The sequence below is a fragment of the Hibiscus syriacus genome, unplaced genomic scaffold (genome assembly GCF_006381635.1).
Source record: "Hibiscus syriacus cultivar Baekdansim isolate YM2019G1 unplaced genomic scaffold, ASM638163v2 tig00116997_pilon, whole genome shotgun sequence".
NCBI classification, from domain to species: domain Eukaryota; kingdom Viridiplantae; phylum Streptophyta; class Magnoliopsida; order Malvales; family Malvaceae; genus Hibiscus; species Hibiscus syriacus.
Window position 1 is genome coordinate 4897179 of NW_024063513.1, and position 12215 is coordinate 4909393.

The 12215-nt window shown below is 34.3% G+C and overlaps 3 protein-coding genes across 3 annotated transcripts; 2 read left to right on the top strand and 1 right to left on the bottom strand.

Moving 5' to 3' along the window:
- The first annotated feature begins 4807 nt into the window (after window positions 1-4807).
- Window positions 4808-6103, top strand: LOC120193863 (inorganic pyrophosphatase 2-like). Its single transcript, XM_039196288.1, has 4 exons — window positions 4808-4999; window positions 5154-5275; window positions 5393-5600; window positions 5713-6103. The coding sequence occupies exons 1-4, from the start codon at window positions 4856-4858 to the stop codon at window positions 6100-6102; spliced, it is 864 nt and encodes a 287-aa protein (XP_039052219.1). The 5' UTR covers window positions 4808-4855; the 3' UTR covers window position 6103.
- A 1741-nt stretch (window positions 6104-7844) lies between these two features.
- Window positions 7845-9515, top strand: LOC120194484 (inorganic pyrophosphatase 2-like). The gene is made up of 5 exons (XM_039196783.1): window positions 7845-7881; window positions 8271-8407; window positions 8499-8620; window positions 8706-8913; window positions 9261-9515. The coding sequence occupies exons 1-5, from the start codon at window positions 7845-7847 to the stop codon at window positions 9513-9515; spliced, it is 759 nt and encodes a 252-aa protein (XP_039052714.1).
- Window positions 9516-10558: 1043 nt separating this feature from the next.
- On the bottom strand, window positions 10559-11827 carry LOC120194485 (cyclin-D4-2-like). The gene is made up of 5 exons (XM_039196784.1): window positions 11534-11827; window positions 11371-11457; window positions 10993-11293; window positions 10800-10912; window positions 10559-10738 (listed from the first exon to the last, which is right to left on the bottom strand). The coding sequence occupies exons 1-5, from the start codon at window positions 11825-11827 to the stop codon at window positions 10559-10561; spliced, it is 975 nt and encodes a 324-aa protein (XP_039052715.1).
- Between the last annotated feature and the right edge of the window lie 388 nt (window positions 11828-12215).

Genomic DNA, 12215 nt, shown 5'->3' on the forward strand with positions numbered 1-12215 from the left:
AAAAATATGTGCAAGAAATCATATCTTTAATTGAAGTTTGTTGTCGAATTTATTATTTCAGAACACTGCACGTAAAAATATTGATTCATCCAACTTCAACTAGCTTGGGGTTATCAATATTGATTTATTATTTATAATTTGCCTTTTCCCTTTCTTAGTTCCTCCGAGTGTCAACAAATTTCTAAATAATTCTAAAAATTTTAATCTTTGGGTTGCAACTTCTTTAGAGTGAAAGAAAAAGATCATATAGCTTGAAGATGGTATCGGTGATTGTCCGACCCTAAAACTCGACATATGAAGCCAAGGAAGAATTTCCTAGCGTGGGATTTAACTCATAGAAACCCTACGTTCAATGAGGCTGAGAATTTCCTTTTCAGAGTTGATCAATATAGTTTCTGTTAAAGCTCAAATATTCATCTTTTCAACATCCAATCGTTCCTTGCCCAAACACCTGCCTATTCTTCGGTGGAAGTTAATTTGAAGTCTTATGGCGGCCTTACTTCCATCCATTGGAATCATGTTTGAAATAATTGTAAATAATTAAGAAAGTTATTATTGTATATGCTTATATTTTAATTTAATCCTATTGTTATAATATTTTAAAGATTATAAACTTAAGTATGTTTAAGTACAACGTAATTTTTGAATTCATTTTTTTATCAACCAGCATTTTATTAATATTAATTAAACCTACGGTATGTGTCTTATTAAAAACTTCCCTAAACTTAAATGGAGGAAAAAATTACACATAGTAAGGTGAGCAAGATAAAAAAACACACACAACGAAAACCAACTACAATCCTCACAAGTCCGAACTCTAAAGGACTAAAACAGCCTACCACAAAACTGCCAAAACATACAGACCATAGAGAACCAAAAAAATCAAGGACACTCGAAGGACCACCACCACCTACTAAGGCAAATCCCAAAGCAAACAGTACTACCAACAAAATGAAGCAAAGCGGTAAAACCATCTAAGCAAAACAAATGAATTAGGCTGCTTACAGCTCAAACAAATGAACTTCCTCGATACCAGAAAACGCACACAAAGACAACAAAAATAATTCTAAGAGCTCCGGAGTGGCCACTTAGATGAAACTACTCGATTATGAAGCCACTGCTTACTATCTTTATAAGGAGAAACCAACACTAAACTCTTCCTATTACCACCAAGCTTGGAAACAATAAGCACTCGACGAACCATCATTCACCAGCCAAGCAACCAATCCACTAGAAAATTTCTAAACAAGATTGGATAATCTAAACTGAAGCAGCAAACAAAACCCCTCCAAACTTAGCATGCCCCTCATAAATAACTTGCACTCCCAGAATAAGCATCTACCACTTACACCAAAGAATCTTGATTAAATAAAAGACTTACCACTTCAAAAATTTGATTTACCCCAACTATAGCAATCCCGAAACCTCACATCTTCTTATTCTCTTGCACCGAGATCAATAAAACTGACACAAAAACTACCAACAGACCCTGGTGATACAACATCCTGAATCCAACTAAATCACGAGCCAACTGTTACCACCGACTCAAACAATTCCGCACGCAACCACACAGGACGAGGGAGACGGCACAACTACCCTTGAACACATAAGAAGCGACAAACAACAAAACGGTAGAACAGACCCTGCTGATATTACAAAAGACCATCTCCGACCTTGAACCACTATTCAACACCTACCACCCTGCCATTGCCCTGATTGGTTCTAAATTCCAATCACCTGGATGCCAAATTTCTTACCAAAGAGTGGGTCTTTTCCGCCTCTATGGCCGCAGCAACCCATCGGTTTTTTAAGTCAAAGTCAAATATAGATCTCCCCGATATGTCGTAAGATACCAAAGACACAAATTTAAAAGTCAGTTCAAATAAAATTTTAATCTCAATATTTAATACATAATTAATTATTTGATTTTAAATTTAAGTTAAAAATTAAGTTCAAGTTATTGGGTTAAAATAGTATCAATTTTAAAATATTAGTTTAAACTTGAATACAATTTAGTGTCTAAAGTAAGTTTTATATTTACGCCTCACGTCTTAGAACATGATTTTTTTTAAATCATAAGAAAAATATCCTATCAAGATCTAGGCTTATAATATGATGGTCCGAAAATATCCCTATTCAAATGAGGTTGTAAGGTGACCGAAGTTAAATCATAGATGTTCAAGAATGGACAAAGAGAATCAACTAACTTAATGCGAGTGTTCCTTCCCGAGGTGTCCAAAGAAAGCTAGTTGTCCATGAATTTTGTCAGAGACTATGTATTGCTCTCACCAATGGACAGGAACTAAAGGCAGCATTGGGGTCTTGTCTTATCTTGATTACTTGTGCACAATTGAATTGGACAAGGAGGACTTCAAAGTCATGCAACCAGGCAACTTGGAATCCGTGATATGCAACCCAAAGCTCAGCGTGAAGGCTATCTATGATTCCAATTATTTTGTTGAAGTGGATGAGACAATTACCAATATTGTCGCGCAATGAACAACTACAGAGCCGAATCCCGAGCTTGATGAGGCTGCTCCATCAACATTCAAACATGTCCGGTCTGGTTCAAGTAATTTCCATTGAAAGGAGTCTGTTAGGTGCGATGTTTCATTGGGAGAAGAAGAACAAGTGCGGTAGTATCGCGCCCAGATGGCTCGAAGGTAGGCTGCTTTAGGAGATGACGTAACATTGCCGAACACATATTCCTTTCTGCCCTTCCACAATTGCCGTAATGAGTCAAAGATCGTGGTCTAAGGTTATGTTTGGTTCGCTGGAATTTTATGAGGGAATTGGAATCTGTGAATGAATTAAAATCTGTCAGGAATTGGAATCCAATTCCATATTCTGTTTGGTTCGCAGACATGTCAGATTAATTTGATTTCAGTAATGTAAAATGACAGAATTGCCCTTCTTGTTTTTTTTTTTTTGCTTTATTTTAGTTTGTTTTACAACTTATATATAGTAATATATTATAAAAAATTTAAAAATATTAAATTTTCATTTTATTGATTGATTATTCATTTCAATAAATTATAAAAATCATGCTAATAACATATAAGTTAAAATCATCGCAATCAAAATATGTTAATAAGTTACCAAAAGATAGAGCAATATTTCGATACATTCCAATCGGAGTATGTTAATTAGTTACCAAAAACTATTTTTATTCAATATATGAATTAGAAACCCGACCCGACACGACACAAAATAATAATAAAATTATTTTTATTCAATAAAAACATTGACTTAATTGAAAATATATATATATAGAGGGATATTTATTGTAATTATTCCTAAATATATAAGGTAAAATTATATATATTTTTCGGGTCGGTCCGATTTTTTTCACCCTAAACCCGAACCCGACCCAAATATCACACTTAAAAAAACCTGACTCGACCCGAAAATCACACTTAAAAAACCCTACCCGACCAAAATAAAGTTTCACCCGACCCGACCCGACCCGAAATAATAAAAAAATATTTTTATTCAATATATGAATAAGTTACCAAAAGATTGATGAGGGTAGTATGGTCAAATTTCAATTCCCTCCAACAAGGGAATTGAATTCCATCCATTCTTGGATGAAATTCACTTTCCCTCATTTGATGGAAAGTTGAAGCCATGAGAGATTCCAATTCCCTTGAAAAACTTGAACCAAACATGAGAAAGTGGTGGAATTGGATTCTAATTCCCCCTAATTCCAAGGGATTCCATCAAACCAAATGCCACATAAGGGATATTCGAAGCAGTGACCAAATTGCGAGAATATATATTTAATAAATATTATTTTAACTCATATTTGAAAATTTAAATTTAGGTTTATAATCATTGTTTTATATTATAAAATATTTTAAAATCCATATAGTAATTAAAAGTTTTCTTATTTTGAATAAAATATTCAGAAAAGTGTCGACCATGTTGGTGTACACTTTGATTAATTAAATTACCTGGCTCAGAGGCTTAGGCCTAAATCCCCCACTAAATAGAAAAGTCCGATAAAAATATTGACAACACGCCCATAGGATTACTTATAGTAATATTTATTTATAAAGAGGCCCATCATCGAGGACCAGACTGCCTCTATCAAATACAACATTTGACAGCTTTCGAAGTCATATAAATGAATCATAAATTTTAATAATTTAATTTAAGTATAAAAATAATTAAAAATTAATTGAGTTTTTATTTTGGCCTATTTTTTCAAGTTAGAATTAATGAATCATAAATTAAATTGAAAATTACTGTAAAAACAAATACTCGTGTATTTAGGAGCATAATATAATTTTTAAATATGTCAATGATTAGGTATTTTTAATAGAAATTACAATGAGATATATATTACATAAAAAGTAAATAAAATACTATAGAATTAAGTTTTCCACACGTTACACAATAATTTGTGTATCAAAGTAAATAGAGTTGGCATATTCTCTATATTCCTTCTCCTCCTTTACCACGAAAGAGATTGTTGCCTAATTAAAGAATAGTCAACAAAATCAAACTAGTCTTATTTCCAGTGATTACAAGCATTTTGATCATTCAATAATCAGCAAATCAAGGGTCAATATTCCCCTCCCCACCCAGAAAGAAACGGATATTCCTTTTAGAAGTTAGAACTTTCCTCGCATCCGCTTACACCGACACAGTGTTTGACTAAAGATACCGCCAAATCACAACCCTCCATCTTCGATCGTAGTCATACACCGCCTCATCAATATATAAATACCATACCCTTTCCTTGTATTTGTATCACGTTATTTGAAAGCATATAACAACATTCAAATAGCTAAACTCTTCTCTTTGTAATCTTTTCATTTGCGTTCCTTGGTTTCTACATCAACCATCCCAAATGGCAGGTGCAGGCATTGTTGTGATTTTCGATTTCGATAAAACGATCATCGATTGCGATAGCGATAACTGGGTGGTCGATGAGTTGGGTGCCACCGAGTTGTTCGATCGGCTTCTTCCAACCATGCCATGGAACTCTCTCATGGTTAGTCTTCGATTTCTTTCTTTTCACGTTTCATGCATGTTCTTGGTTTCATGTATTCTTTCTTTCAAATCAAACGATTTTCGCGTTTCATGCGTGTTCTTGATTTCATATATTGTTTCTTTTGGACTCATTAATAATGGTTAAATTCTTACAGGATCGAATGATGAAAGAACATCATTCGCAAGGAACCAAACTCGAGGATGTTGTCACAGTTCTTGAAAGAACGCCTATACATCCTTGTATCATTGAAGCCATTAAATCAGCTCATGCTTTAGGGTATGAACGCACCTTTTTCTCTTCTTTTATTTGTATCACATTTATGCATGTCTATTTTTCTATCTAGATAAGAAAAACACTAAAAATTGTGGTGGCATTGAATGATTTGCTTTTCAGATGTGACTTGAAGATTGTAAGCGACGCAAATACGTTCTTCATTGAAACAATTTTAGAATACCATGGCCTGAGGGAATGCTTTTCTGAGATTCATACGAACCCTAGTTTCGTTGATGAAGAAGGCAGGCTACGGATATTCCCTCACCACGATTTCACCAAATCTTCTCATGGATGCGGTCATCCCAGCTGCCCTCCGAATATGTGCAAGGTATATATATATTACGTTTTTTTAAATGTAAACTCCCAAGTGAGATCAGCTGTATCTAATGCTATCATCTTAACTTATTTTGCATGTAATTGATTATTTTCCTGAAATATAGGGTACTGTAATTGGAAAGATACAAGCTTCTCTATCGACGGAGGACCAGAAGAAAACGATAATCTACCTTGGAGACGGACTTGGTGATTTCTGCCCAAGTTTGAAGCTTGGTGATGGAGACTATGTAATGCCAAGGAAGGGTTTCCCAGTTTGGGACTTGATTTGCAAAAACAGGAGCCTAATAAAGGCACAAATATGGGAATGGAGCAATGGGGAGGACTTTGAACGCGTGTTACTCCACCTTATCGCCAGAAACATTTCCATCCACAAAAAGAACTCCGGTGCCAATGTTGGCAAGCTCTTTTCAGTCGAATGCAAACAAGAAACGATGCCGTTGCCGGCCGCCACTGGCCCCCAAGCCTTCCCCCAGCCACTTCATGTTATTCATTAGAACTAGTTGAAATCAGAGAGGCTGATGTATTTGATGTGTTTTTGCTTTCTAAAATTACTGATGCAGTAGTTTTGATAGTAGAAAAACTTCAAACAATTGAGCGCGAGTGTAATTTTTTTTATTTAAATAACATTTTATTCAGTTTATTAACCTAAACTGGTTATTCATTTTTTCAATTTTGATTTTGATATTCATCGGGAAACAAATGGCTCAATTCAGATAAACCTATCATGTGATTGTGATAGTGATAATTGGGCAGCTGAGAGCTGGGTTTGTAGTTTGTTCAACCAGCTTATCCCCTCCATTCACTGAAGTTGTCGCATACTAAGCTTTAATAATCTATTGTAACCTCATTCTGTGTTTTGTTGTATTTTTCCATTCCAACACAACAAATATAGAACTCAATGTTAGAACTCCAGCATGAACTAGTGGCTCTAACCCCCTCCAAAAAAAATCAATTCAATAAGAGTAAACTTAATTTATTTTAAAAAATTAGAAAAACAATTCATAATTAATTTATAAACAAACTTAAAAAATATTTTCTAAGAATAATATTCCATGAATGTAGATATAAAATGTTCCTTCCCTTGTGGTGCGAGATTTGGAGCACGAGTCATATATTCACATCATTCCATTGATTATATATAAGAAAATAATAATTTCGACCATGAAAATACTTTAATCAATCGATGCACAATCTGATTAATTTACCTTCCCCGGTAAGACCAAGAGCTGAAGACGATAACACCTACAGCATTTATTATAAAGAGAGCCATCGAGGACTGCGCCGCCTCTCATCCCACTATATATGCACACTTAATATAATGGTCAAATAGTATTTTTGGCCCTTAAACATATACAAAAATCATTTAGTTCTTTAAAAATTCTCTTTTTAAACTTTTGAATTTTTATAAAGAACAGAAAAATAATAAATTTTTATACTAATATAATTTTTTTTGCATTTTTGTTAATATTGCTAACAAATATTGTTATTATTTTACGTAAAAGGACCAAAAAATTTTAAAATATATTTAAGAATATTAAATGTAAAAATATATAAAATTATTAAAAACGAAATGATATAAAATGGCTGACTTAAACTTAATAAAATTATTTTTTTCAACAATTGATTCTATTGGCAAAAAAAAAATATCAAAAACCAAAAAATAAAAAAGTAAAAAAAATATTTAAAAAATAAAAAAGTTAAAATATCATTATACATACTCTAATTTTATGATTTTTTACAACTTTGAAAGTCATATAAATGCACCCATTATCTTATGTTGTATCCCTCTCTTTGGTTATTCCCTTCACTTGTCTCCCTTTATTACGTTGGAAAATTTGATCACTTTATTGAAGCCTAAATTATCGTAATTTTCTTAATTATTAGATTACGTAAAATAAAAATAGTTAAAATAAATGTCTAAAATTATATTTTTAATGTTTTCCTAAAATTAATGTTTTATTTATTTTTAAATAATATAATGTTTACAACAGATTGATTTCTATTCCATTCATAGATAAATATTAAGTGTTTAAACACATTTAATCTCTCATACTTTTTTATGTTATATTAGTAACAATATCTAAAAAGACATATCAAATGAAATTTTCATAAAATAATATAAATTTAGATTAAACTTGATATAAAGTAAGTTGAGAGTTCTAATAAACATCCTTGTTACAGGCTATATTTTCCACATGCACCTTTGTTTTTGTTTTTTTTTCATTTTGAAGGGAATATGACGTGGCATATTCCGGCCTTTTATGCCATGAGAGGTTTGCTAATTACAAAAATATAGTTAACAATATTAAACTAGTCTGTACCATATTGACTACCTTTTTGATCTTTGAATAGTCAGCATATCAAAGGCCAATATTAAACTAGTCTGTACCGTATTGACTACCTTTTTGATCTTTAAGAGGGGGGGGGGAATCGGTTCCTTTTAGAACTTTCGTGGCACCAGGAACGCCATCGTCAACAAATCACAGTCCTTCATCTTCATCACCCACGATGTTTGGGGGAAAAGGCATCTCGTCCATCTATAAATACCATATCATTCCTTCTATATATATCACATAATTTGAAAGTGTAAACCCTCAATCAAATACCTAAGCCTTCCGATCGTAATCTTTTCGTGTCTCCTTGGTTCATAGCCAATTGTCAGGTTCAAGCATTGTTTTTGTTTTCGATTTCGATAAAACGATTATCGATTGTGATAGAGATAATTGGGTGGTGGATGAGTTTGGTGCCACCGAATTGTTCGAACAACTTCTTCCTACAATGCCGTGGAACTCTCTCATGGTTAGTCTTTGGTTTCTTGTCTTTCACGTTCGTTTCTAATTGTTTTTCTTCATTTCCAATCAACCAATTAATCGTTGATAAACTATTATAGGATCGAATGATGAAAGAACTTCATTCGCAAGGAACCAGAGTTGAGGATATTGTAGCTGTTTTGAAAAGAGCTCCTATACACCCTCGAATCATCGAAGCCATTAAATTGGCTTATGCTTTAGGGTATCGACAATCGATGCACTCTTCTCTCTTGGTTTATATTTCAACTTTCTTATGGGAAAATACTAAGATTTTTTTTGTTTTTCAGATGTGACTTGAAGATTGTGAGCGACGCAAACACGTTCTTCATCGAGACAATTTTGAAACATCGTGGCCTGGAAGAATGTTTCTCGGAGATCCATATAAACCTTGGTTTTGTGGATGAAGAAGGCAGGCTAAGGATATTCCCTCACCATGATTTCACCAAATCTTCTCATGGATGTATTCACTCCATCTTCCCTCCAAATATGTGCAAGGTATATATATTAACTTGAAAAATCAAAAGTAAATAGCAATGGCACCGTATGTTTCATGCATATGATATGACATGGGAAACAAAAAAATCTAGTATAAAATTTTTAAAGCTGCACTCCAAATATGTTGCATGCAAACTCCAAAGTATGATTAACTGCAACTTATAATTTTATGTTATCATCTTAACTTGTTTGCCATGTAGTTGATAAAGTATATGTAGTTTAATTATTTTCCTGAAATATAGGGTACTGTCATTGAAAAGATACAAGCTTCTCTATCCATGGAAGACCAGAAGAAAACAATAATCTACCTTGGTGACTGACTTGGTGATTTCTGCCCAAGTTTGAAGCTTGGTGATGGAGACTATGTAATGCCAAGGAATGGTTTCCCTGTTTGGGACTTGATTTGCAAAAACAGGAGCCTAATAAAGGCACAGGTATGGGAATGGAGCAATGGGGAGGACTTTGCAAATGTGTTGCTCCACCTTATTTCCATTCCCAGAAACATCACTAGTGCCCAACTCCATTCAGTTGACTGCAAACTAGAAACAATGCAGTTGTCAGCCGCGGCTAACGCTGACCATTCCCTTCATGTTATTCATTAATTAGTTGAAGTCGTAATGGCTTGAGAATTTTGTCCTTAGATCAGTAGAACTATTATTGCATTCATTAATCTGTAATTTTGAGGAGAGGAACGTCTAATTATTCAGTGGGAGTGTGTTCTTTTATTTAATAAAATAACATTCTATTTATTGATATTTTCTTCTTCTTCTTTTAATCTTATTCTTGCGATTTATTTGACCCGTAATGGATTATGGAGCTAAGGCCCTTTGACTGCGCTCTGGGCTTACAGCTCTGTAGTAGACTTTGAACCTTTATTTGTCTTTGTCTTGAATGAGCATACTCTAATCTTACTGGGCACAATAAATTTAAAATTATTATTTTAACAAAAAAACATTATTAATTGTTTTCTTCGCTCGAAGCCTCAGAAGAAACATTATTAAACTTAATCACTGGAACGGAAGATTCTGTAAAATTTAGCTACAGGAGAGAGGGGTTTACAGTTTTCAAGGATCTTGTCTTGTCTTGTGTTTTTAAATAAAATGTGAACTCAGCTTTGTTTTAAACTTTAAACCCATGTAATTTGGACCATAAATTGATTGTTACCTAAATGTATTTTTACAGCCATTTTGGTTCATAAATTATTAATAATGGATCTATCTCATAAAAAATGTTTTAAACCATAAGTTGTTGCATGATTAAAGCATTGAATAATTCATGCGATCAGTTAAAGTAATGATTTTGACTGTCAGGAATAAATCCATGGCAGCGGTTAATATGGTATATGGCATCGGTTAATACATTTTTGATTCTGAATATGCTTCATAATGGAATAATAATGATTTTGAGTTCAATTCATTAATGGAATAAATTTTGAGTTTGAACAACTCGCGAATCAATAGGATTTATCTGCAACATTCATCTTCAAAGTTAGAACTAATCATACGTATATAAGTATTGTATTTATCACAAACAGGAAACAATAGTAGCTGTTAAGAAGTCTAAATTTAACAGCTGGTGACACACCCTCCCCAACTTATTGAACAGAACTTTTCCCACGACGATGAACAAAACATTTGTTGAGGTTTTACAGCTCCATTTCACAGGGCCTGTTTAGCTTTCTCCTTTTGGTACCGGGGCTTTTAGGCTCATCGCTTTTATAGCTCAGGCAAGCGGCATCCAGCACCCCGATCGGGCTCTTGGGGGGCACGGTGGCATTGTTGACTCCAACCAATGACATTTCATGCATACACTTGATCACTCTTTCCTGCAAATCGAAATCAATTCAAAAACCATAATTCATCCCATATAGTTTGACTTGTTTTTACCTTTTGTACATGTAGAGTCAGAAAAGACAAAGCTTTCTCAGTGTCCACTGTTGCGACAGATATGGCCACTGCTGCTGCAATCTCAGAAGGCTTGAATTCCAACAACTCAATCCCTGCATTCAATTCCAAATTCAGTTTCCCCCTCAAATTATTTGCTATGAAGCAGAAAGTTGGGGGCCGGGGGGGGGGGGACCTGTTATTGTGGTTGAGATGAGTTGGATTGATCTCAACACGGAACTCCTTGGTGGGATTTTATCATCATTTAGCTTGTAAAGGAAATAATCTACGAAGGAGAATGGGGTGATTGCTTGCATCTTCCAACTCAATGTGCTCAGCACTAAAAGCTCCATTCTTTGTATGGTCCTAGCCTCGAACACAAATTTACATTCCCCAACCTGCAAATCTAAAAGTAATGGAACTTGAGTCTCCTCCATTTTGGCTGCAAGAGATACACATGCCACACCTAGTAATTGCATCGTCCAAGCTTTACCCTTCTGCATCATTACATACAGTTAATCGGTAGGTCCAAAAATTCGAAGAATCTCGTGTTTGATTGGGTTTTTGAGCTTACAGGTAATTCATACGCGGAGAGAAACCTGTCCAAGTAGTTTATTGATAAATACTCACACAATGGTCCAAAACTGAAATGGCCACGAACCTGTTCAATTAAAAAAAAAGCAGATCAAGACGATGGAAAGCAAATGAGGTGATTCATTCCTGACTTAATAACCCACCTTCCTAATAAAATCAATAGCTTCTCGTCTAGCCGCCGGGTCTAAATCACCACTCTGTAGCCTCTTCAAGTAATTGGCATTGGGAAAATGTTGGTGTTCTTTCTCAACCATTAAACCCATGCATTCTTCACTCGGCAACTCAACTCGGTTTTGATTCGAGTTTCGATAAAATCTATGATTCCATGCCGTTGCCCCAAACTCCCCCACCTTTCCAAAGCAATCATCGAAAATGCTCAACTTTTCTTCTTCTTCACATAGAAGACTCGAAAAAGCACAATCAAAATTCGGTGCCATTGCAGACAAAAACCTCCCGAAAGTACTTCAAGAAAAAACTGGAAAAAAATCGTATATCCTCTAAATAAGAAATAGTAATAAGTTTATATGCGAAACAAAAGTATTTCTTTTAGTCAAAGAATTGAAGAACAAAGAAATGGGTTTTTGTAAGGGAATGATAAAAACAAGTTTTACAATCCCTCCCTCAATCAAACTTGCAACTTGCAAGTCAGGAAGACGGTCCCTTAAGAAGCAAATCAATGCCCTTTTGAGGGCAAAAGCAAGAGAGAGAATGAGCGGGAAGATTAGAGAGGCAAAATATAAGTACTAAATTAGAGTATTGTATTATTCTCTGATTTCGCAAGTCGTGCAGATCAAAAATTTTGAATCTTTTCTTCCCAACGTGTTT

Excerpts from the sequence above, each read along its gene's own strand:
- LOC120193863 (XM_039196288.1), top strand. The coding sequence starts at position 4,856 with ATGGCAGGTGCAGGCATTGTTGTGATTTTCGATTTCGATAAAACGATC. Across the intron at positions 5,276-5,392 it reads AAATCAGCTCATGCTTTAGG|ATGTGACTTGAAGATTGTAA; the intron begins GTATGAACGCAC and ends TTTGCTTTTCAG. Across the intron at positions 5,601-5,712 it reads GCCCTCCGAATATGTGCAAG|GGTACTGTAATTGGAAAGAT; the intron begins GTATATATATAT and ends CCTGAAATATAG.
- LOC120194484 (XM_039196783.1), top strand. The coding sequence starts at position 7,845 with ATGACGTGGCATATTCCGGCCTTTTATGCCATGAGAG. Across the intron at positions 7,882-8,270 it reads GGCCTTTTATGCCATGAGAG|GTTCAAGCATTGTTTTTGTT; the intron begins GTTTGCTAATTA and ends GCCAATTGTCAG. Across the intron at positions 8,914-9,260 it reads TCCCTCCAAATATGTGCAAG|CTTGGTGATGGAGACTATGT; the intron begins GTATATATATTA and ends CCAAGTTTGAAG.
- LOC120194485 (XM_039196784.1), bottom strand. The coding sequence starts at position 11,827 with ATGGCACCGAATTTTGATTGTGCTTTTTCGAGTCTTCTATGTGAAGAA. Across the intron at positions 10,913-10,992 it reads CATCTCAACCACAATAACAG|GGATTGAGTTGTTGGAATTC; the intron begins GTCCCCCCCCCC and ends AATTGAATGCAG. Across the intron at positions 10,739-10,799 it reads TGACTCTACATGTACAAAAG|GAAAGAGTGATCAAGTGTAT; the intron begins GTAAAAACAAGT and ends TTCGATTTGCAG.